Here is a 22,218-nt window from a genome sequence, read left to right on the forward strand (position 1 = left end):
CGCTGGTTGTTTGCTCTAGGAGCCGTTCGGCCATCGCCAGATCTGAGTTTCCGTCGTCGTATAGCTGAAATTAGCCCAGTCTCGCGTCTACTCACAGATTGCTGTCGATACAGCGCTTCCGCTGACTTCCAATCGTCCCAGCGCGGAACCAGTCCCCTGCCCTTTTTGGGATATGGTGTCTTTCTCGCCCATTTGTGTCGCAAAAGAAACTGATCCCTTGAGCTCGCCCCCGCCAGCGGCCTCGACGACAGCTTCTTCAACAAGCCGGATGCGATATGCATCCAGACTTCTGACCACCAGTTGTGTTCCAGCTTACACCGGACTGCTGACATACGCTGTATCCACCAGAGGGATTGTGCATACTCGGCAGGGGGGCAGAGGTTGAGATCGTACGCCGCCAGACTAGCTTCGAGTAAGCAGTCCAAGCGTAGAGCGTGCGTCCATCGGAATCCTTCCAGGTCGCGCGCAGAAAAGGCCGAAGTGGCCCGTTCGTGCCAAGAGTGCGCGACAGATAGGTATAGCCGTCTTTGTCGAGCTCTGTTTTGCAAAGGGACGCGTAGTGTGGCAATAGCGCACTGAAGTCAGCTCGGAAAGTCTGTCACTCACTCCGTCGGCAATACTTCGCCAGATTCCCGGCGACTGCGTGTGGGCGGATAGGCGTTGATACGCGTTGTCCATCTCGGCGATTCTGCCAGCCGCAACTGAGCGGACGTACGGCAAGAGCTCTTCCGTCGACAGATAGGCCTGCCAGGCTTTTGGGCCGACAATGCCGTGGACCGCCCGCATTTGCCCGTCAAGCCGGTTGAGGTAGAGGCACGGGTCGCAGAGTGCGCTCGGCATGAGCGGCATGGCTTGCCGTAGGAGGTGAGTGACCGGGGTGAAGGCAGGAGAATTGCTGATTGGGGATATGCTAAAGCGGGGAAGATCAAGGGGCTGCGAGGAATTGGCGAAAAGAGACAGCATGGACCTGCGTAGAGCTAGCCGCTGTGAGATGTCGGATGAGACTGGATCAGCTATGCTTTACGAAAGACTCACTCTCTTTTTGGATAGCATCGTCCAGCATGACCATGACTTGTTCGACAGAGTTGGACATGCCTATCGAAATCCCATGGTGGTCCAGCAGGACATCCTCGCCGTCCACTACGTTGCCTTTGGCAAACTCGTTGTATACGAGCTCGACCGATTTGATATAGGCAAGAGTGTAGGAGTGGAGGGATATACCTGAGATCGCAGCTGGGTGGTGGTAATAGCGCGCGGTGAATACTGTATCGCAAAGGGTTGCTCCGAGATGCCACGAGATCTAATTAGCTCATCCGCGGAATGGCTTACCTCGAGCTGCAACATCTTGTCCATTACTCCGCAGATCTCTATCACCGAAAGGGCAGCTGAGAGATCGAATGTAGCGGCCCGGTCGACCTGGCCCGTGTCCAGCGCGGGGTCGAAGAAGGGCATGGCATTCATGACGTCCAGGAGTAATGTGCTGGGTCTTTTGATCATTTTTGCGGGTGGAATGGCTGTCTGTCAGCTGGAATCGAGCAAAACATCAAGAGCGGACCTTGGCATGATGCCTTGAAGGCCGAGGTGATGTCCGTCATGGCGGGCAGAGATGAATATGGTGACAAGACGAGTTCTGGTTGGATCTGCAGCTGCTGCAGCTGCAGCGTTCCGCATTCTGAAACGCGTTACGTAAACTGCCAGTCGCGTGCTTTCGATACAGCAGACACAGCTTTGTGCTTTCTTCCATACTTCATCGTACAACCTCAGCTCTTGCCCTCTGTCCCTCACGATGTGGTCACAAAGTGCTCATGGTGGCGGAGTCCCGTCTTCCAGCGCGCAGTATGACGATCCTTACAACCAAAACCAACACGTCGACGCGCCTCACTACCAAAACGCGTACAACAACACCGTTCCCTACCAAACCCACCATCTCGATCCCTCCACGGACACCGGATTCCAAGCAAACCCCAGTGCCGAGAAGATCACAGATGGTTACCCGCAGAACACCGAACGTGAACGCAAAGGGCGCGCGGGACTGAACCAAACGAAATCATGGGCAGAGGTTGGACCACCGCCGAGGAGCACAGGGATCCTTCGGATGTGGCGGAAGGATGAGCGGGGGAAGCAGTGGTCAAGAGTGGGTTACAAGCTCGGCAGTGCTGACAGTAGGGTGGAGGCGTTCGTACCTTTTTTCGATTCTGCTGCTGCTGTACGACCTTGTCGGTCATCATCATCGTCAGCATGCTGCTAGCGATCGCACTTGTGAGTGGATCGGGGAGCTCTGCTCACGCCAGTACGTTCGGCCTCCTAATCTCTCGCTCAACAGCATCAACCTCGGCACATCAGGCGTAAACCTCAACAGCAACTCGTTTTCGGTCAACATCAATCTTGACATTAGGTGCGTTCGCGTGGGGACTTTACTGAGGCAGTGTATCCAACCCCAATTGGTTCAACGTCGACTTTAAGGAGATCTCGGCAGATGTCAAGTATCCCGGTGTCGACTCCAAGTTTGGCGGGGGGACATTGTACAATGTCAACTTTGCGGGCTATGCCGAGTCAGGCTTTAGCTTCCCCCTGGCCTTGAAGTAGGTCATCACAGTAGCGATAGCTAACAAAAGTTACTCGTCCAGTATCGACCCCAACCAGGTCATCTTGCAGGATCTGATTTGTGAGTCATAGTGTAACATCGCTGATGTAGCCAAATGCGGTTCCGCCACGAGCCAGGACGTCACGGTGCAATATGTGCTGTACCTCAAATTGAGGATACTCAGCTTTGTCATTCCAGTAACAACCAACAGCGATGCCAGCTTCCCCTGTCCGATCTCTGCGGCAGATATTAGGGTGAGTGCTGGACATTTCAGGGCTGATGAGTAGAAATTGGCCGGCGGCGCGTAGTAATCTTGACGATGCATGACTACCCCCTAACTTTGTACGATCCATAGTCTTTGTCTGGATCGTATACTTCCCACCGCGATGCTGGAAAGATCTAACTCAGCAATGTTTTTGCAACGACTCACATGTTTGAACTTGTTGTACCATGTTCTTTCTACAACCTTTCCGGCATGAGACTGTCGTTAGCGCTGCCAGATTTTGACCCACCTCGTCTTTCTCCAGCGATGCGTTGGAAACCATTCGTACGTCGTCATGGACGTCAAAGTTGAACAAGGGACCGGATTTGCCCCTTGCACCGTTCACGATAAAGTCGTAAAAGGTGTAGTGCTGTTGTCAGCGTAGTCTTCCGCCGGACATACGTGGGGTATAATGAGATCCTCCTGCCATCAGCGCCTTCCTACCATGACTCACCTTGATGTACATCATGTTGTCGATGCTGGTCGCGCGTAGCTCGGGGAATTGGGCGCGACACTTGCCTAGGAACGCTGCAATGTCGTCTCCCTTCAGACACTCCACGGTCTTGCGATGCCCACTGCCGTCCCAAAAAGAATACACAATCTCGATCGTCTCGTTTTTGATCCGCTCTTGCTCCGCCAGCCACTTCTTGCGGAGGTCCTCACGGTGTAAGCGTTCCTCTTCCTCGCGGTAGCGGTCCGGGAGAAATGAAGTGTCGACGTCGGGGTTCTTGCTGAGGCGTTCCTTGGGGGCATCGCTTGACGACGGACTGGCATTGCGCTTCTTGTGTCTGAGGTCAGCCATGTTGGTCGAGAACTCACGGAGCATCGTCCTCTTCATCGTCAAAGGAGAGTTTTACGTCCCGCTTCTTTCCCTTCTTTGCGCGGGACAGTGACTTTCTACCATCAGCGATGTCGGCGGGGGGCGTACTGTTCGGCTTTGGTTTTGGCGGCTACTTGCCGGGCCTCTTCTTCCAGCGACTCTTTGGCGCGCTGAAAGTCGGAGAGGGTAACGAGACCGACTGTGGATCGTTTGAGCCTGTCGTCGATGGCTTCTACCACGCCGACGAATCTGTCTGCCGTATGGTCCTTTTGCGAGTCCTACTATTAGCTCTTTTGCGACCAGGAGTTACCTTTATTATAGCATCACGTTGCCTTTGGTGTTCAGCCTGTTGGCTTTACGCGTTAGCGTAGTTGTCAGCGGCGGTGAGAAACGCACTGCTTCTCGCTCCCGCTGCTTGGCTAGGACGATGTGGAGCGCGGGGCCGTCTGGCTGGTCTCGGTCCATGTTCAGAGTTATGGCGAGGTTGACGTGGAGTAATAGAAGTTGTAAGGTCAAGGAATGAGTCGACAAGAGCAGGCGCGCAGTCGATCGGAGTAGGGAGCCCCTCAATTACGTCATCTGCATCGTCGCCACTCTCCTTCCCTTTCGGCGTTATCCAAACATAACACCGCGCCCCTGAAAGAATAGATTCCGTCTTTCGAAGCTTCTCCCTCTCGATTTCCCCCCTCTCCCCCTGTCCCTTTCTACATTGTCTCTCTCTCCTTTCTCAACACATACACTACATATCTTCAAAATGGCTGCCAAAGTTTACGTCGGTGCGTAGCCTCCTTTGTCTCGACCCGTGGAATTTTCGCTGATCCTTTAGGAAACCTTTCGTGGAACACCACGGATGATCTCCTCCACCAGGTTGGCTCTTTGTCTGTAGTACGCAGACGTATGAATGTGCTTATCTCGTCAAGGCTTTCTCTGCCTACGGCCAGGTTACCGACGTTTGTTTGTTCTCTTGCTTGTGTGGATTGTGTTTCTGACTCGTTTGCAGTGTATCGTCATGAAGGACCGTGAGACTGGTCGTTCGCGTGGTTTCGGTTTCGTCGTGTGTATCTTTTTTCTACCATTTCCCGCCTCACTGGAGAACAGTTCTGAGATCTAGACCTACGGTTCCCAGCCCGAGGCTGAGGCCGCGATCGCCTCGATGAACGAGCAGGAGCTTGACGGTCGTCGCGTCCGTGTCAACCTCGCCAACGCTCGCCCTGCTGGCGGTGCCGGTGGTGGGGGTGGCTACGGTGGTGGCGGTGGTGGCTACGGCGGTGGTGGCTACAACAGCGGCTACGGTGGCCAGCAGCAGCAGGGCGGCCAAGGCGGCTACGGTGGTGGTGGCCAGGGCGGCTACGGTGGTGGTGGTCAGGGCGGCTACGGTGGCGGCCAGCAGCAGGGCGGTGGTGGCGGTTACGGTGGTGGCCAGGGCGGCTACGGCGGTGGCGGACAGCAGAGCTACGGTACGTTATGGCTCAAAATCTCACAGTTTGGACGGGGCTGACACTTTAGGCGGCCAGGGTGGTTACCAGGGGCAGTACTAGTAGGGGTTTCATTTCAATGAATGTATCTCTTTAGCGCCAAAGCGCAACGTCTACATATAGAGCTCGTCTGAGCGCTTCTGTTCTGCCCACCCACAATGTCCAACTCCACGCTGTTTCCCCCGCAACAAGACTTCTCCCCTCCTGCTGCATCACCCGAGCACGACGCTTCTCCGTTGCGTGTGGACAAAACCCCCTTTATTGTTTGCACAATCCTCCTCGGAATGATCGTCACAGCCGCTGGTGCATGGGCGATATATCAAAGGCGAGCAGCTAGGAGGGATCTGGAGAAGCTGGACGAGGAGTCTACATCTGACTCCAAGACGGCGGAGGAAAAATGAAGGTACGTGCTTGATTTTGCTCGGCTGATTGGCAGCGCTTGAATTCTGGACATTTTATTTAGAGCATGTATCTGTTTCACCCATACCATGCCTACACTGAATATCCCCACTGGCAATTCCACCATCAGCGAGCCTGTCAGCGATGAGCAGCTCTCGGGCGATAGGGTGACGGATATAAAGAAGGCTCTCGAGGTGAGCGCTTCGCAGGCCATGCTGACTCTAGACGATCGATCTGAAGAACGATTTCCGAAACATCGAGCAGATCCCCTGCATCAGGCAGAGCTTGCTCTCGGGCATCGCAGGGGGTGCTGGGATTGGCGCTGTTCGATATCTCGCCTCGAGATGTGAGTCAGAGATAGGTCAAGCTGACGATAGCACCAAGAGCCGGAGCGAATTGGGCAGTGGCAAGTTTTGTAATCGTCTCGATATTCCAATGGTGAGTCCGTCATCGTACCGATCTAACTATAGGCAAACTTGCAATGCAGCGCGTCGGAAACAGCTCGAAGACATGAGAAGGATACAGGAGCGCTTCCCACACATATCTAAGCTGAAACGTAACGAATGATGCATGACATGTAGCTTAAAGGTCGGCGTCGTCCTCGTCCGGGAGAGGCGCGTTCGCAGCCTGCTTGAGTTCCTCCTCGTATCGCGCAATCATGGCCTGGTCGAGCTGGACCTCTGGCGGGGCCAGGGCGGGCGCAGCAACAAACTCGAGGGATTGGTTACTGACATTAGCCGGGCACGGTAAGCCTACTCACCCGACGAGCTTCCTGGCGAGCCAAAGGAAGGGCTTTTCAAAGTTGTAGTTGGACTTGGCCGAGATTTCAAAGTATTGGAGGTTTTCTATCATTAGCGAGATCAGGCGGAGACCTACTCTTCCTGTGGAAGGTGACGTTGCCGGTCTTGACTTTGCGTTCCTACTATCAGCACGACACTGGTCTCTGAGGATCAAACTCACCTTGACATCGACCTTGTTTCCACAAAGGACAATGGGGATGTTCTCACATACCCGCTCGAGATCACGGTGCCAGTTGGGGACGTTCTTGTAGGTGATACGCGAGGTAACGTCGAACATGATGATACCGCATTGTCCCTGGATATAGTATCCGTCGCGGAGACCACCGAACTTTTCCTGGCCTGCCGTGTCCCAGACGTTGAAGCAGATGGTTCCAAAGTTGGTGTGGAAGGTGAGGGGGTGGACTTCGACACCGAGAGTCGCTGGCGTCAGAGTGGTCGATGAGTGAGCTCACCAATGTACTTCTTCTCGAATTCGCCTGGAGATCAGCAAACATAATAGAATAGCTGAGCAGCGGCTTACCGGTCAAATGACGCTTGACGAAAGTGGTCTATATGGTAAGCAGAAGCTCTAGTATTTAAGAAGGTAACTCACCTTGCCTATATCAGAGAAAGGCAGGGTCAGTATGAGTTGTATATCTTGCTTCGAATAAGAACCCACCCTATAGGATTAGCTTTGAGCATTTGCCCAGTCTGGAGACTCACGGTACCACCATCACCGCAGAGGACCATCTTGAAGGTTGCTTGGTTCTCCATCTTTGTGAATGTTTTGTCTGCTCGTAAAGTCGTGAGTAGGGTGGGATAAGGAATGAAAGTTGTGTTGGTTGGAGAGAGCTTTTAGGTGGCGAGCAGGTGAGGAATTGATACCAGACAAACCCTAAATGCCACGTGTCACTGTCACGTCGCGTCCACGCTGCTGAGTTTACAGTAGCCATCTTGCGACCTAACTATCATCCAGACCGATCACTGCCCCTCGCCATGCTCAAGCTATTCATCGTCGCACTGTTCGCCTTGGTCGCTCTCGCAGCCACCGAGAAATCGGCATCCCAACTCCAAATTGGCGTCAAGTACAAACCAGATGACTGCCCGTTGAAAACCAGGAAGGGCGATAAGCTCAGCATGCAGTGGGTCAGACCAGGGACGTAGCTGATGATAGCTACACCGGCACACTTGCCAAAGATGGCTCGAAATTCGACTCCTCTCTGGACCGCAACCAGCCTTTCGAGTTCACGAGTGAGTGCTTTGCCCTTCCTGAGCTTGAAGTGCTGACGGACTGTAGTCGGCGCAGGTCAGGTCATTCAGGGGTGGGAGCAGGGACTGCTTTCGATGTGTGTCTCGGAGAAGCGAAAGTTGACCATCCCGCCCGAGCTGGGCTATGGTGAGTCTGGGTTGGAGCGAGGCTAACATTCAGGAGCTCGTGGCCACCCCCCTGTCATTCCCCCTGATTCCACGCTGGTCTTTGAAGTCGAGCTGCTCGGTATCAAGAATCGCTTTGTCGACGAGCTATAATGCATCAAGGGTTCTGATTTCGGGTACAGCTCAACGCGATGCGACAAGACTCTTAGCGGGGCATCATCGCCAATGATGGTCAATTATACATACAGTATACACAGATACGCAGCCATACCTGCTCTCACATCACCCGCCCCTGATCTTGACGATATCCTCACGCGTGATGTTCTTGACGTCACACAGGCTGCGGATTACGGACTCGGGTCGATCAAAGAGGTCGAGTGGGCTTGCAAACTAACGTCAGATGCATTCACCCAACAACTCACCTCTGCAACAGTCCCAGCGTCAAGCACCAAGATCCGGTCGTAGTAGGCGACAGTTTGGAGGCGATGAGCGATGGAAAGTAACTACTTTAGCCGAGTCGACACTACAACTCACTGTGACGTCTCCAAACTCGGCTTGAATGATTCTCTGAATGAGAGCATCTGTCTCTGGGTCCACAGACGATGTCGCTTCGTCCAGGAAGAGGACTTTGCTCCGTCGGGCCAAAGCGCGCATGAGTGCGACTGTCATCAGCTCTATCGACCAAGTACTTACGTAGCTGTTTCTCGCCCGCGCTAAAGTTGGCCCCCTCGGCGTGGACATCGCTGTCAAGTCGGAACTTTTCCTTCAAACTGGTGGAGGCGGAATTGCTCGAGTGTATCAGGTTCAAGGCCTCGTTCAGCTCCGCATCCGAGCGAAGACCGGCCGGATCGACATTGCTACGGACAGTCCCCTCGAATAGGAAAGACTCCTGAGGGATAATGCTCAAGCGCCCGCGAAGCTGACGTCAGTCGTGAAAGACAAGTGCTTACAGTCTCGAGACCGAGGTTCTTTGTGTCAACGCCGTCAATCTCGATGCGACCCCCAGAAAGCTCGACAGTGCGATAGAGAGCATTGACAACGCTGCTCTTTCCCGCTCCCGTTCGTCCGATAATTCCGACCTTCTCGCCCGCTTCAATCGAGAAGGATAGACCGTTCAATACAGCCGGAAGATCTGGTCGGTATCGCAGCTGGACGTCCACAAAGTCGATCCTGCCTGCGATCGGCCAGTGCTCGGGATCGTCAGAGCGATGCGCGTCCGCTTCGGGCTGCAGTTCCCCATAGTGCTTCACCCGCTCGACGTAATTCATCTCCTGTTCGCATCGCGCAAACATCTGACGTCAGCTCGATGCAGACCATAACTTACGGTGGCCAGCTGCTGCATGCCTGTCGTCAGCTTGTCCATCTTCACACGCACTTGTAGCCGTAGACAGTGCGTATGCAAGCGTTACACCGAATTTTGCCGGGTCTACGGTTGACCGGAAGACCATACCAAACACCACGACAAGCTGGTATAAGCGCCGAATCTCCTTCACTTACAAAGCTCAACAACAAAGACAACGTCTGCAGCCTCATAGACAGCCAGAACATCATAACACCTCCCAGAGTCTGAGCGTCCTGTCATTAGCGCGCTCTTTACGCCACTCACCAGCTGCCGGTCCACTGCGTATTGCAGATCCGTTGCGAAACGCTGCTGACAATTGAATGCTTTGATCACGTCCAGGCCGGCGAGCTGGGTAAGCTTGACAGTATGCTAGACTCACTTGCTCAGCGAAAGAGCTGTACACGTGAGATCTCACGAGCGATTCCACCCGCTTGATCTCACGAGACGACTTGCGGTAGAATGCAGTAGCGAGGTACTGGATCAGCAACGCCATGGATGTCAACTTACAATGTACGCCAGCAGCGGCGCGAACACCAAACAAAGCCATGGGTACGTATAAGCGATGAGACCAAATATTCCAACCACGCCGAGTGCGTTCGTCAAGAATTGCCCCCAAGTAGCCGTCAACTTTGTCGTCCAGTTGGGCGATATCCTTTGAGAATCGACTGATCACACGTCCGCTTGGTGTCCGATCGTGCCAGGAAGCCGGAGAGGCCATGCCCCCGTTCCAAGCTTTCTCGAACAGTGTACGCGATGCCCGTAGTCCGGCCTTCATCAAGCTGTAAGCAGCCACAAACTGACCATTAGCCTTCGTCAGCGTTGCCACTCAACCCAAAACAGACCACCAAGGCGCCGAGTCCGCCGTAGACGCCTATGTATTGACCTTGCGCGAGGCGGAATGTCTCCTGACTCCAGAAAGCCAGCCAGAGGGAACTGCCCACTGTGGCGACCTGGCCAAAGGACAGGGTCAAGGCGATGGTGGTGAGGAGCGTCCGAGAGCGAACAGCTGTAAACCAGGCTGAATACACTGCCCAGCCGATCTCGCCTGTCTCTCGCTCTTCGTCGAGGTGGATCTTGACTCCAGCTGCTTGGACAGTTGTCTTGGATTCGATGACCTCTGATGGCGTATCGGCGGAATGCGATCCATATTCGTCGATCAAGTCGCGGAATATGCCCTCTTGATTCATCAGATCCTGATATCAGCAGGTGATGCGTGCAAAGAGAAGTCCATCGCACTGTGTAAGACCCCTGCTGCGCTATCCTGCCCTGCTCGCCATCGCGATCCATGACAAGAATGAGGTCAGCGTGAGGCAAAAGGTCCAGCTGATGGGTGACCAGAATCCTGGTTCGCTTGCCAAAGGGCCCGCTCACGATGCACCGATGTACGAGGTGGTGGCCGACTTTTGGGTCCACGGCTGACAGGGGGTCATCCAGGAGCACGATATCGGCAGTATCGTGGGCAGCCCTGGCGATGCAGATCCGCTGCCGTTGGCCACCTGAAAGAGTTATGCCCTTCTCGCCTACCTCGGTGCTGCTCATCAGCGCTGCATTGCATGGACTCACTCCACCCCGTCAGACAAGAGGTCCAAGTCTTCCTGCAGAGCACAAGCATCAATGATGTGCTGTAGATCCCCTTTGCTTCGGGAGAATGCGATATTTTGCCGGATCGAACCAGACTGAATCCAGGCTTGCTGGGGGACTATATCAGCTCTGCGTTTGACACAACTCACCATAGCAGATCTCTCCGCTGAATTTGACGTATCCGCTCGTTTTGCGCAGAGAATTGATCAGGCCGTTGAGTAGCGCAGTCTTTCCGGTACCGACACGTCCGACCACGCACACAAGGGATCCTGTTATCAGCTTGATCCAAGCACGACTCACCTCTGGGTATTTGAAGCTTTACTCCGCGCAGAGAGAATGGCGGCGCCGGCTTTTCGGTATCTTCATCTTGGTCGACCCTGACGGGCCCTTTGCGCAGAGCCGCAATGCGCTGTCGTATCCCGCGCGGCTTGTCTTCCTCGACCACGGTCGTACTGACCTCGTACTGGAAGTCGGCATCAACATCGATGGCAAATGGTTGATCTGCGTCGATATCGAGCTGGAGGACCTGCTCTTCGGCTCGTAGCATTTCTCCGATCCGCACTACAGTCAGCGGGGTCGCTCATCGACTCACAAAGCGCAGACTGGGCGTCTGCAATGGCTGCCGCGGCCATTGGAAGGAAGGCAATTGGGCCTCTCAGTAGGTTGAAGAACTGTAGGGAGGAGAAGATGATCCCGGCCTGGAGGGAGTTGCCAGTCAGAGCGTAGGCGACAAAGGAGACTACAGACAAAGGAGACTACAAGTCAGCACAGGCTGTGACTGGACCTACGCATGGCAGCAAGAACGGGGATGAATGCCATGGTCGCGGTGGTAAAGGCCCTACTGATGCCGTTCTGCGCGAGATGGGCCAGTTCCTCATTACGCTTGTCGGAAATCTTGCCGCTGAAGTAGGATTCGTACGAGTACAGCTTAATCGTCCTGATGCTGCCGATCACCTCGGAGAGTATGCGTACTCGTCGATCAACGATCTTTTGCTGGGCATCGCGGTAGAAGTACATCCTTTTGAACATGTACCACTGGAAAGGAGCGGAAAGTAGGAGGACCTGCAGATCAGGGATTTTCTTGCAGTGGACTTACCCCTAGGCCAACGAGAGCGGGATAGCCGAGAATCGAGATGAGCAGGCCCATACCTAACGATCTGCGGAACCAGCACCACCACCTCCACGAGCTGCAAGACTAGCCAATCCTGATATGAGCGGCGCATGCTTTGGACTTACGATGTAGGAGGCATCTGCGGAGATCATCGTGTTGATACGCCCGCTCGTCATTTTGACCCGCGCTTTGCTGGAGAGCTTCATTGACTTGCGGGAGATGAGGTCGACAATCTATATTAGCGACACTTGACCGAAACTCACTGCTGTTCTAAGTCGGATCCCCATCTGGGTTGTTCTGACGTCCGAGTGGAATTCGAGCCAGGCGGCCACAAGGAGGAGCAGAAAGTTGCCGATTGCCAGGGCGAACATTGGGCCTACAGGGGCTGATTGTCCAGCATGAGCCCGGCCAATCTGGTTGATGAGTTGTTGGGTGATCAAAGGGGAGCAGATCCGGCCGACGTCTACATCAGTATTGATCGGTTGTCTGCTTACATGATGTGCCGATCATAGCGATGCTGACCCATACCTCCCCAGCAACCGCCTTGTAGAGAGCTTTGAAGAGGCTTTGGTAGTACTTCTTGCCGTCTTCGACGATGATCAAGCCCTTCCCGGCAGTCGGAGGCTCGGTATGGTTGTCAGTCCGAAGGTCCGGTCTGCGCGTGCTCTCTCGGGTAAGCTGTGCGGTGAGATTGAGCGAGTCCATGGCAGGATTGAGGTCCGCAAGGACTTCCATCCTATCCGCCGCGTGAGCTTGTGCATCGACCGGGGACGGAGGAACATCGCCATCGTGCGGAGTTGAGCCTCGCTTTGAGGGAGGTAGCCGCGCAGTGTAGAGCTTGTCGAGGGTGTCTGCCAGGTCCACACATTTGAACTTGTCTGGAATCTGCCAGAGGTCTTGGTCAGCTTACTACGTAGGAGAACTTACCTTCCTGCTCCAAAGGCCTTGAATAGCCTGCTTTCAGAACGGGCGTGACCCAGTGGAAGAAGAGCTTTGAGAGAGGATTCGCGGTGTGATGAGGGTGAGCTTGGCCTTGTGCGATCCCGGCCGGAGCGACCAGGGGGTTGTAAAAGGGAATCATAGTAGGTGTGAGTAGTGAGAGGAGAAGCCAGAGGAAGTCAGGGGGTCGCAGTACTCTTAAAGGCTGACGGCGGACATTTGACGAACAAAGGTTCGTCGAGAACAAAGGAGCCATTCAGATCCAGCTTTGCTTATGGATGCTACCATGCTGGAACCAGCCAGCGATGGGAGTTCCGTCGATCAGCAGTCGTGTGGATAGCCGCATCAAGCGTCAATCAGCGTATGCAAAGAGGATTGAGAGCTTGACGATCAATTTAAGGTTTGCTCACGCGCATGAGCGCACAGCTCACTTTCCGCTCAACTCATCTCGCATTTCTCCTTTTCCTGCATGACATTGCTCTACCGAATGCCAAACTCCTCTGACACTGCTGACACTGCTCTCAGATTGGGCAGTGCGCAAGCATAGAAGGCAGAGGCTTGACAATCGACGTCGCTCGCGCCTGGGCGCAAGAATGGCGGACGAGGAGGGCACGGAGCTGGTCGACGTTTACGGTGCGTTCAGCCCATGGGCCCCTTTGCCCTCAGCTACCACTGCTGAACATGCAGACTATCTCTTCAAGTTCATCATCGTCGGTGCGTCACTAAACGACCCGAAGTCACTAATGGCGTAGGCGAAGCAGGGACGGGCAAATCGTGTTTGCTTTCATATCTAATCAATAATACGTGTAGGTCCACCCGCCAACAGGGCTGATTCCAGTCAAAGAAAACTCCTCTCATACCATTGGTGTTGAGTTTTCCAGTAGGTAGGCTGATCCGAAGGCTTCTGCGCTTACCTGTAGGGTCCTGCGGATAGGAGCGCGCAATGTCAAACTACAGGTCGGTCGGTCTTTCTGTAACTCGGCTGATGGCAGCTATGGGACACAGCGGGACAGGAGAGGTTCAGAGCGGTCACTCGATCCTATTTCCGTGGTGCAGCAGGGGTGCTGCTGGTCTATGACATCTCTTCGTAAGTCCCGGTTTATCGCAGCTGAACATAGTCGACAATCCTTCGCCAATCTCAATCGTTGGCTCACCGACTGTCGCGCGCTGGCCTCGCCCCACCTCGTCCCAGTCCTGATCGGCAACAAGGTGGACAGAGAGGAAGACCGAGAGGTGGAATACGCGGAAGGAGCGCGCTGGGCGGCGGAAAACGGCCTTCTTTTCGTCGAGGTTTCGTCCATGACCGGCGAAAACATCCTCACTCCATTTCTCCTCGCCTCCCGGACCATCCTGGAAAAGATTGACAAGGGGGAGATCGATCCGGAGCAAGCAGGGACAGGGATATCATATGGGGAGAGGCAGTTGCGAGCGGTGGGGAGCACCTCAAAGTTGGGCGGGTTTGGCGCACGGCGGAAGAGGAGTAGGAGCGTCAATCTTGGAGATATGGTCGGGCAGCGACGGTGTACATGTTAGGACACTGGTACTAGTCCCGTATAATAATACCCCTTATAATGCTACAGCCCTAACTACAGCTACTGTCTACACCTTGCAGCCGAGTAAACCCGAAGACCCGGCTAGCGCGTAAGCGGTGACCGGCAAAACGTTTACCGCCTGCTCCATCTGAAACTTGTATCTTCGACTCATGAATGATGTAGTCAGCAACCAGCCAGCGCAGCCATCTCTTCACTCTCAACCACAATGTCCACATCCACCAGTAAACCATACGGCGGCGGCCGCACAGGCGACATGGTCAAGCCCAACGCCAAGGGAGGCAAGGAGAAGGTCCCCTTGAGCACCCATCTCATCGCTGGTGGTGTAGCCGGTCTCGCCGAGGCCTTGGTGTGCCATCCGCTCGACACCATCAAGGTCCGGATGCAGCTGTCAAAATCCCGAAAGGCACGAGGCGTAAGTCGTACGTAGACCTGGCTGACGGCAGTTGAAACCGCTTGGATTCTTTGCCACGGGAAGGCAGATTGCGGCGAGAGAAACACCGCTGGGCTTATACAAGGGGCTGGGAGCGGTCGTCAGTGGAATAGTGCCAAAGATGGCCATCCGATTCGCTTCATTTGAGAGTAAGTCATCCCGAAGCAAGAGCTGATGTCAGAGTACCGAGGTCTGCTCATGGACGCGGAAGGCAAGGTCTCCAGCAAAGGGACTTTCCTTGGTAAGCCCATAGAAGGCCCCGCTGACGACAGCTGGGCTAGGGGCAGGTGCTACAGAGGCGGTTGCGGTGGTGACGCCAATGGAGGTGATCAAGATCAGATTACAAGCGCAACAACGTGAGTGCAAGCTAATACTTTGCTAATCGTAGATTCCCTGGCGGACCCACTTGACGTCCCGCGGTATCGCAACGCTGCACAAGCTGCATTCACCATTGTCCGCGAGGAAGGTCTGGCAACTCTGTATAGAGGGGTCACACTGACCGCTCTTCGACAAGCCACAAATCAAGGTGTCAACTTTACCGCCTACCAGCAATTCAAAAAGCTCGCTTTGGATGCGCAGCCCACCTTGACCGACCTCCCCTCCTACCAGACCATGGTCCTCGGCTTGATCTCCGGTGCGATGGGCCCTTTCTCCAATGCACCGATCGACACCATCAAGACAAGGATCCAGAAAGCTGCAAAGGAACCTGGCGAGACAGCCCTGTCCCGGTTCGTCAAGGTGTCGAGCGACATGTTCAAGAATGAGGGCATGGCGGCGTTTTACAAGGGGATTACACCGCGGGTATTGAGGGTCGCGCCTGGACAGGCCATCGTGTTCACTGTGAGTAAGCTGAAAGCCTAGCTGATGTCAGGTGTATGAGCGGGTCAAGTTGGCAATTGATCAGGCGAAAGAGTCCGTCCTGGGCGAGGACTACGAGGCGTAGGACAATACAGTATACGGTACAATGAATGAGTATCACTTCCGCAGCTCTTGATACCTTCGCTCCTTTCCTTGCGCCCTCCAGTCCCCGCTCTCAGCTTTAGCTCCGACAGCACCTAGACCCCGCTTCTCCATCCGCATCTCCACCTTGATCGGCTCAGCCCGACCCGCCGTCCTCCCCAATCCCGTTCCAGGCGTCCATCCTTGATCCGCCAAAAGCTTTGCAGCAAAGCTGGGTTTTGGAGGCGCTACCGGTGGTGAGGCTGACCGGGCTGGGCGGGTTTCTGGGTGAAGACGTCGCCGTTGAGCAGCCCGATCTTGGTAGACGGTGGGCTGATCAGTCGGACCCGCCAGCAGCGCCTCCTTTAGTGCCGCCACCTCCCTCTTCCTCTTCAACTCCCGCATCTGTTTCCCGCCTGATGATTCAAAGAGGGGCTCTGAGGGAGGCGTTTCTAGGGGAAGTCCCTCGTCGAGCCTGATTTCGGTGTCGGCTTTGAGTTGGCATTGGTCGCAAGGCCAGGAGGGATGGATGTGGGCAGCGAATGTGGTATGTCCGAGGGAGATGGTGGATAGATGGCGAATGGGATGTGGTAGAGAAGATGATTTGGCGTCGGACAGGCGGGACTGCGAGAGAAATGTGCCATGCGTAGAGCCTGGCGTGAGCTTGGCCTCTCAACCACTCACCGAGATCGACGATTAACCATCCCTCTTCCTCCTCAACTTTCCCCCAATACACCACCGCGTGAGTCTTGCTGACTTCCATCTCCTTCACTCTTAGTCTAGCCTGCCCCTCCTGCCTGTCTCTCCCTATATGCACGCCTCCCTCCCGCGCATCGATCATCGCCATGCCGCCAACAGGCAATACCGAGCTCTTTTCAACGACAAGGCGGAGGATGTGTTTGGCCGTCTGGGATGGGGATGCGCCATACGCATAGACCGAGGGATCCGAGTAGGCCTGCGCCTTTGCCAGATCTTCCGGCTCCATTAGACCTCCCCAGCCAACATCATCGTCCACCTCGCCCTCTTCTTTGTCCTCCGGCGGAAGTCGCTCTCGAGGATCAGCGAGCGGAGTATAGTCCCAGCTCCCGGAGGCATTGGGAACGGCCAGCATCCCCGACTCGGCGTGATAGTAGGCTCCGTGCGACTGGTCCCATACCCAATCCGTCGTGGAAGACATGATGTTGTTGAGCAGTGATCACACCTCAAGATGCTCCGTTTGATCAAGGGTTTGCCGTAATCACAAGGTCGACGTTTCAGAATTTCACTTTGACCTCTCCATCATCTATCATGACGTCCACAGCTGGTACCTATCGCTTACCACCCAACGCAGCCCCGTCGTCATCAGGCTCTGACACGGATGACTTGGACGATGGCTGCTCCGACTGGGCATCGTCCTTCGGCGAGGCCAGGCGGACCAAGTCCCTGTTCGACGACACCGTCCACGCCTCGCCAGAGTTGGCGATGAAGCACGATGCTAGTCTGCACAGATTTGACCTGGACGCGGTTTGCAAGGACAGGGAGCTGGATATGTATGGCAGGATACGGCTGGTCAATCTGATACGGCGAGATGTAAGCGAGTTCGTGGCTGAGCTAATCCCAGGGCTTGAATCCGGATCAGGTGTCCACTTTAGGCAAAGAGTGGATGACGGATGACTCCTTGCTTCCACCTGTCATCGCAGACGACCCTCTCCTTCGTAAGTGAGTCGTATTCCGAGCTGACATCAGAGTTCGGCTTCGACTCGTGGTCTGATGAAGACGAAGAGCCTGCCTCGGCGCAAGTTCAACATCTTCAGAAAGAGCTCGCTGCGGCGCAGGCATTGCTGCAGCAGACCATGGCGGACGATCTCCCTTCAACCGGAGAAAAGAAGCGCGACGACGACTCGCACTACTTTGACTCCTACGCCGAGAACGATATCCACGAAATCATGCTCAAGGACACGCAACGGACGGTCTCATATGCGCGTTTCATCCTGTCGAACCCGGCCATCTTCAAGGACGCCGTGGTCATGGATGTTGGCTGTGGAACTGGTATTCTGTCGAGTGAGTGCTGATATGACGGTGCTGATGACAGTGTTTGCGGCCAAGGCTGGCGCCAAGAAGGTCTACGCCATTGAGGCATCGGGCCTAGCTTCAAAGGCAAGGGAGAACATCAAGAACAACGGACTTGAGCAGATCATCACGTGCGTCCACCCAAAGCGGCGCTGATGTAGTGTGATACAGAGCAAAGTCGAGGATATCAAGGTGGAGCGAGAGGTCGACGTGGTGATCAGCGAATGGATGGTGAGTTTGCCAAAGGCCATGCTGATCAGGGTTATGCCCTACTCTACGAATCCATGCTGGATAGCGTCCTATACGCTAGGGACCACTTCATGAAGGAGGGCGGCTTGATGGCGCCGAGCCAGACTGCCATGAAGCTTGTCGGTATCACCGGCGAGAGACTGTGGAAGGAGAGGATAGACTTTTGGCAGTCAGTCTATGGTGAGTCAAGCTTGAATGAAGCTGATCAGGCTTCAATATGACGGCCATGGACAAGGTGTACTATGACGAAGGGTTGGTCGAGGTGGTCGATGCGGCCGAGGTATTGACCTCAGAGGCAGTCGTGCGAGTAAGTCTAAAGTCTTTCCCTGCTGATCAGAACATCGACACACACACTGCCACGCCGAAATCGCTCGACTTTCACTCGTCCTTCACACTCAAGGCGGAAAGTACTGGATCAATTCGCGCCTTCCTAACCTACTTTGACACCTTCTTTTCCCCCGTACCCGGACAGACGTTCGACTCTGTAGACCTGTCGGTCCTCCCAACAGGTCTGGCCAACGTCGAGCCGGTCGCTCCTGGGGTAATCAGCTTCACCACCGGTCCTCGCGGCAAGGAGACGCACTGGCGACAGGTAGCATTCCTGCTGAAAACACCCATTGAGCTTACAAAAGGTGAGTTCCGGCCGAACAAGCTGACCCAGGCGACGAGCTTCGAGGCAGATTCTACTGCCGGAAATCCAGCAACAACTCGCGCGAGCTGGACGTGGAGATTCACTACGAGGTTGGCGGCGAGACGAGGGTGCAACTTTTCAAAGTCAGATAGCGGGGCTCCATATGTCACAGCTTGATTGTTATCTTCGTTTCTCATCTGTACATCCTCGAGCCGGGATGGCTACGAGCATATATCAGCTCAGAGTCCAGCAGCAACCCAGCAGAGCGCGCCTGTGTTCATTCAAAGAAGCGAACGATACAAGTGGGTCGTGTCCAGAGCCCGCTAACTCTAGTCGATCGCCGACCAGTCGATCCTCCTCCCGTCATCGAGGTGTTCAACTCTGAAGACGCATCGTAAGTTTCTCCACGACGTAGCTCATGTAGTCTTGTCCTAGAATCGACGTCCCTCTTCATCCATGCCTCGCTCGTCCACCCCGACCCTGACGCGTCGGCGTCGTATACTGTTGCCAAAACACCCACTGGAATTTCTGCAACCACCGGCGAGACGATCCAAACGCCAGAAAAGCTGCGCCTGTTGGATGAGCGACAGGCAGCGCTATGTGTCTTTGCAAAGCTTAGCATAAGGATGCCGGGGATGTTTAGGCTCAAGTTTACCCTATACGAGACGTCCAAGTGAGTTCAACCTAGTCCCCGTTAACGTAGGCTCGGACTGTGCGAAGTGGGCCATACCGTATCGGAGCCTTTCGAGGTGTTTTCGCCCAAGCTCTTTACCGGAATGCGCGAATCTACACTCTTCACGCGCCATCTTGCTACGCAGGGGATCAAAATCAAGCTGCGCACAGATACCAATGCGGGCAGAGCGTGAGTCTACGTTTGGACGGGCTGACGGCAGGAATACGTCTCGTCGCCGTCAAGCAACTCCAGAAGCACCTCCATCCCTAGTGTGGGACCCGCGCCTCGAGGCGGCCCCTGCGCGACGTCAACTCGGCGACGACGGTCTGGTCCAGCTCGCCCAAATCGCCGCCCTCACTCGCCCAGTCGCCAACGTCGGGCCCCCCGCCGATCTCTCCATATTCTCGCTGTCGGAACGGCCAACCCGACCCGGTACCGCCCGTCCGGACGCCTCCATCCCCTCCCTCGGTTCGCTAAGACTCCTCCCAACAGGAGACGATGGCATACCCACACTAGCGCACCTCCAGCCCGTACCACCGCATTTATCAAACCTTGTAGATTTACCGTTGCCGAGAATTAGAGATCAGTTGTAAGATATGAACCGGCAGATACAACTTAGGCCTACAGATTACTCGTCTATCCCCTCCTTCTTCTTCCCCAAACCCAGCTTCATCAAACTTCCCGACCGCGACATCAATCCCTTGCCGCTGATCCCGCTCAACTTGCGTCCTAATCCACCTCCACCCGCATAAGCGCCAGACGTGGCGGATGCGCCCGAGGGAATGCGAGTGCTGGTGCGCCGCGTAAGATCTGGAGGTGTACTTTCCAACGGTGAGGAAGGACTGGTAGCAGCGGGAGGAGTGGGAGGGACGCCATTTTTCTTGCGCTGATACCATTTCGAGTCTTGTGCTGCGATTTGACTGGGGGTGCGCTGAACCGACGGTGATGGCATAGGCTCCGAGGCCTCTGGCGTCGGCATGGGGCTCCGCTGGATGGGAAGAGGGGTCGCGGCGGCTGGTGCTGCACGCTGGACAGGCGAGGCGAGGGGCGATGGAGGTGGGGATGTTTGCCGCTGGGTGTGGGTAGCGGGAGGTGACCGTTGAGGAAGCGCCGTGGGCTCGTCTACCTCGACCAAGGTTTCCGGAACGGGCTTCTTCGGCACTGGTGCCGGGACGGCTGCCTTCGGCGCCGGCTTGGGCGCCGGTGGCGGCACGTTTAGGCCCAGCGTACCAAGGTCCAGATCGGCCGCTTGGTAAAACATGACGTAGCCGGCGCCAGAGGGGTAGTCGCCAAAGTATCTGAAGATGTCCGCCTCGTCGATGGGTTCGACGTTTTCGTCGTCGCACATCACCCATCGTCCAGCAGATTTGACCAGGCAGACGTAGTGTCCGTGATGTGGGCCGCTAATTGTCAGCGAGGCATGGGCAGGACTCACTTTCCAATGTGCACAACGACAGCAAAGAGCTCGTATAGACGGTCCGGGTTCTCGGCGTCATCCGAGGTGTTAGGTAGACGGAGTTGAGTAGGGAAGGGGACCCGGTAGAAGAGTTTGGTGTAGCGGCCTAGAGATTCCTGGTATTTGAATCGCTTGAGATGGAGGGGAAGGATATGTGGGAGGCGCTTGATTTTCATCCTATTGTCAGCGTAGACGACAAAGCACATACCTCTTCTCTGCTTCCTGCAGTCCACAGCACGAGTCGCAGTAGAACTTGTTCTTTTGGCAGAGCATTTCTGATGCGGAGAACCCTCGCAGACAGGACGTGACCGAGGTGTGCTGTTCGATATCAATCGACAAGTCCAAGAAGAGCTCGTCCCGGGAGGAAGTCTAATCAGCAATGTCCATACATAGACTTACTGTTTCGCAGCTCAAGCACCGCGTCTCGTTGGTCAAACTCCCTTCAAACAAGTTCTGGACAAACGTCTTGCCCCCAGTACTGCCATTCCAGCTCCCTTTGGATTTGAGGTGCCGATCCAGCGGCTCCACCTCCTCCGCCACTTTGTTGAGGACCCATCCCAGGAATTCGTGTGCATCCTGCTGAGCCATCCCCCTAAACATCTCATTCTCCCGCTTGATGGTCTTCAGAACGTCCTCGGGACGGACGACACCGCGTCCGAGCGATCCCGCCGAGAATGGTCCGCCGCCGCGTGGAGCGGATGGAGGAGGGAGTGAAGCGAGAAGGGGCGGCCCTTGAGGCTCGTTCGGGCTGACCTTGGTCACGGCGGCCTCTCCCGCGGCCTCCGGAGCAAGAAGCGAAGCGGTTTGTATCGTCTCGGCCTCCTTCTTGGGGTCTTTTCGGGAGGGGAGCGGCTGGTGCGGGGGTGATAGGGAGAGGTGCTGAAAGAGGGTTTGGATGGTTTCAAAGACATTGGGAGGGGGCTGGTCCGGGTTGGGTTCAGGGAGGGCGGGATAGTTGGAGGGAGGGACGACCTTTTCTTTGACTTGCGCCTGGATCGAAGCGAGAGTGGGCGGGGCAGAGGTGATGGTGGGTTTGCGCCCAAGTTTCCATCCCCGCTTCTCACCGGTAGGCGAAGTCGGCGGCGCGTCAAAGGGATTCTCCTTCTTGACCGCCAGAGGACTGCTTGGCGTCGCGTCGATGGGGAGATTGGCTTCACCCGGGGGCGGGCCGAGGGGGGTCACCGGCGGTGGGGTGCTGGGATATGCCTCGACAAAGGCACGGAAGGGCTGACAAGCGTATAGCGCCTGGAGGACCGAGTTGCAATAGCACGTATTGCCAAAGTTCTCGATCCCCCACAGCCGTTCTCCGTCCTTGCTCCCGTCCTCGCTGTAGACGCCATCCCAGTAGCTTGTCGTGACGGACTCCTTCTTCTGTTCCGGCGTCTGTACCACCACAGTCGTCGGGACCTGCTGTGTGGAGGGCGTCGATCTGAATGGGAAGCGTACGCGGGACATGTTGTATGTACAGATGGAGATGAAGCGTAGATGGACGGCGCTGAGCGTTCGTTCCCTTGCGATGTGACCCTGACCCCACTTTCCGGCCCGAGTTCCGACGGATCCGAATTCCGGGGC

The 22,218-nt window shown here is 55.5% G+C and overlaps 14 protein-coding genes across 14 annotated transcripts; 8 read left to right on the forward strand and 6 right to left on the reverse strand.

Moving 5' to 3' along the window:
* Nucleotides 1-15: 15 nt before the first annotated feature.
* Nucleotides 16-1,595, reverse strand: MKK02DRAFT_41982 (Mak10 subunit, NatC N-terminal acetyltransferase-domain-containing protein; the record flags this gene model as incomplete). The annotated part of the gene is made up of 7 exons (XM_053091791.1): nt 16-64; nt 127-289; nt 335-575; nt 607-1,004; nt 1,036-1,300; nt 1,330-1,514; nt 1,556-1,595. 7 exons carry the CDS (start codon nt 1,593-1,595, stop codon nt 16-18), a joined length of 1,341 nt encoding a protein of 446 aa, XP_052948729.1.
* Nucleotides 1,596-1,786: 191 nt separating this feature from the next.
* MKK02DRAFT_41983 (uncharacterized protein) lies at nt 1,787-2,892 on the forward strand (the record flags this gene model as incomplete). The annotated part of the gene is made up of 7 exons (XM_053091792.1): nt 1,787-2,134; nt 2,167-2,259; nt 2,292-2,395; nt 2,427-2,582; nt 2,616-2,665; nt 2,696-2,838; nt 2,872-2,892. 7 exons carry the CDS (start codon nt 1,787-1,789, stop codon nt 2,890-2,892), a joined length of 915 nt encoding a protein of 304 aa, XP_052948730.1.
* A 19-nt stretch (nt 2,893-2,911) lies between these two features.
* MKK02DRAFT_22134 (XAP-5-like protein) lies at nt 2,912-4,131 on the reverse strand (the record flags this gene model as incomplete). The annotated part of the gene is made up of 9 exons (XM_053086524.1): nt 2,912-2,983; nt 3,015-3,065; nt 3,097-3,216; nt 3,249-3,269; nt 3,301-3,634; nt 3,666-3,743; nt 3,775-3,944; nt 3,977-4,012; nt 4,063-4,131. The coding sequence occupies 9 exons, from the start codon at nt 4,129-4,131 to the stop codon at nt 2,912-2,914; spliced, it is 951 nt and encodes a 316-aa protein (XP_052948731.1).
* A 357-nt stretch (nt 4,132-4,488) lies between these two features.
* On the forward strand, nt 4,489-4,930 carry MKK02DRAFT_11042 (uncharacterized protein; the record flags this gene model as incomplete). The annotated part of the gene is made up of 4 exons (XM_053085507.1): nt 4,489-4,533; nt 4,587-4,616; nt 4,667-4,720; nt 4,778-4,930. Coding segments are annotated over 4 exons (282 nt in total), but the record flags the coding sequence as incomplete, so codon positions are not given.
* Nucleotides 4,931-5,629: 699 nt separating this feature from the next.
* MKK02DRAFT_41986 (uncharacterized protein) lies at nt 5,630-6,088 on the forward strand (the record flags this gene model as incomplete). Its single annotated transcript, XM_053091793.1, has 4 exons — nt 5,630-5,734; nt 5,766-5,886; nt 5,918-5,978; nt 6,028-6,088. 4 exons carry the CDS (start codon nt 5,630-5,632, stop codon nt 6,086-6,088), a joined length of 348 nt encoding a protein of 115 aa, XP_052948733.1.
* Nucleotides 6,089-6,122: 34 nt separating this feature from the next.
* Nucleotides 6,123-7,093, reverse strand: MKK02DRAFT_22042 (RAN small monomeric GTPase; the record flags this gene model as incomplete). Its single annotated transcript, XM_053086507.1, has 7 exons — nt 6,123-6,267; nt 6,301-6,385; nt 6,417-6,459; nt 6,501-6,760; nt 6,793-6,816; nt 6,861-6,888; nt 7,043-7,093. 7 exons carry the CDS (start codon nt 7,091-7,093, stop codon nt 6,123-6,125), a joined length of 636 nt encoding a protein of 211 aa, XP_052948734.1.
* Nucleotides 7,094-7,315: 222 nt separating this feature from the next.
* MKK02DRAFT_21694 (FK506-binding protein 2) lies at nt 7,316-7,846 on the forward strand (the record flags this gene model as incomplete). Its single annotated transcript, XM_053086451.1, has 4 exons — nt 7,316-7,461; nt 7,494-7,570; nt 7,617-7,715; nt 7,749-7,846. The coding sequence occupies 4 exons, from the start codon at nt 7,316-7,318 to the stop codon at nt 7,844-7,846; spliced, it is 420 nt and encodes a 139-aa protein (XP_052948735.1).
* Nucleotides 7,847-7,975: 129 nt separating this feature from the next.
* Nucleotides 7,976-12,432, reverse strand: MKK02DRAFT_35834 (P-loop containing nucleoside triphosphate hydrolase protein; the record flags this gene model as incomplete). Its single annotated transcript, XM_053089278.1, has 23 exons — nt 7,976-8,083; nt 8,116-8,196; nt 8,228-8,355; nt 8,387-8,612; nt 8,644-8,985; nt 9,008-9,012; nt 9,069-9,159; nt 9,191-9,268; nt 9,300-9,392; nt 9,415-9,510; nt 9,543-9,662; nt 9,709-9,831; nt 9,878-10,228; nt 10,272-10,566; nt 10,599-10,734; nt 10,766-10,885; nt 10,917-11,177; nt 11,209-11,355; nt 11,405-11,678; nt 11,713-11,765; nt 11,849-11,960; nt 11,991-12,190; nt 12,222-12,432. 23 exons carry the CDS (start codon nt 12,430-12,432, stop codon nt 7,976-7,978), a joined length of 3,651 nt encoding a protein of 1,216 aa, XP_052948736.1.
* Nucleotides 12,433-13,259: 827 nt separating this feature from the next.
* Nucleotides 13,260-14,199, forward strand: MKK02DRAFT_22135 (P-loop containing nucleoside triphosphate hydrolase protein; the record flags this gene model as incomplete). Its single annotated transcript, XM_053086525.1, has 7 exons — nt 13,260-13,299; nt 13,354-13,380; nt 13,419-13,472; nt 13,505-13,550; nt 13,587-13,623; nt 13,659-13,753; nt 13,785-14,199. The coding sequence occupies 7 exons, from the start codon at nt 13,260-13,262 to the stop codon at nt 14,197-14,199; spliced, it is 714 nt and encodes a 237-aa protein (XP_052948737.1).
* A 225-nt stretch (nt 14,200-14,424) lies between these two features.
* Nucleotides 14,425-15,592, forward strand: MKK02DRAFT_21652 (mitochondrial carrier domain-containing protein; the record flags this gene model as incomplete). Its single annotated transcript, XM_053086446.1, has 6 exons — nt 14,425-14,631; nt 14,663-14,798; nt 14,831-14,890; nt 14,922-15,005; nt 15,038-15,489; nt 15,521-15,592. The coding sequence occupies 6 exons, from the start codon at nt 14,425-14,427 to the stop codon at nt 15,590-15,592; spliced, it is 1,011 nt and encodes a 336-aa protein (XP_052948738.1).
* A 32-nt stretch (nt 15,593-15,624) lies between these two features.
* On the reverse strand, nt 15,625-16,765 carry MKK02DRAFT_22058 (uncharacterized protein; the record flags this gene model as incomplete). Its single annotated transcript, XM_053086510.1, has 2 exons — nt 15,625-16,241; nt 16,273-16,765. The coding sequence occupies 2 exons, from the start codon at nt 16,763-16,765 to the stop codon at nt 15,625-15,627; spliced, it is 1,110 nt and encodes a 369-aa protein (XP_052948739.1).
* Nucleotides 16,766-16,875: 110 nt separating this feature from the next.
* Nucleotides 16,876-18,669, forward strand: MKK02DRAFT_21745 (S-adenosyl-L-methionine-dependent methyltransferase; the record flags this gene model as incomplete). Its single annotated transcript, XM_053086459.1, has 9 exons — nt 16,876-17,157; nt 17,189-17,282; nt 17,314-17,628; nt 17,660-17,768; nt 17,799-17,868; nt 17,898-18,066; nt 18,096-18,193; nt 18,224-18,518; nt 18,548-18,669. 9 exons carry the CDS (start codon nt 16,876-16,878, stop codon nt 18,667-18,669), a joined length of 1,554 nt encoding a protein of 517 aa, XP_052948740.1.
* Nucleotides 18,670-19,053: 384 nt separating this feature from the next.
* On the forward strand, nt 19,054-19,383 carry MKK02DRAFT_22007 (velvet factor; the record flags this gene model as incomplete). The annotated part of the gene is made up of 2 exons (XM_053086498.1): nt 19,054-19,190; nt 19,221-19,383. Coding segments are annotated over 2 exons (300 nt in total), but the record flags the coding sequence as incomplete, so codon positions are not given.
* Nucleotides 19,384-20,430: 1,047 nt separating this feature from the next.
* Nucleotides 20,431-22,101, reverse strand: MKK02DRAFT_21829 (uncharacterized protein; the record flags this gene model as incomplete). Its single annotated transcript, XM_053086470.1, has 5 exons — nt 20,431-20,593; nt 20,626-20,823; nt 20,855-21,015; nt 21,046-21,377; nt 21,804-22,101. Coding segments are annotated over 5 exons (1,152 nt in total), but the record flags the coding sequence as incomplete, so codon positions are not given.
* Between the last annotated feature and the right edge of the window lie 117 nt (nt 22,102-22,218).

The sequence above is a fragment of the Dioszegia hungarica genome, assembly GCF_025882075.1.
Source record: "Dioszegia hungarica strain PDD-24b-2 chromosome Unknown MKK02contig_5, whole genome shotgun sequence".
In the NCBI taxonomy this organism is placed as follows: domain Eukaryota; kingdom Fungi; phylum Basidiomycota; class Tremellomycetes; order Tremellales; family Bulleribasidiaceae; genus Dioszegia; species Dioszegia hungarica.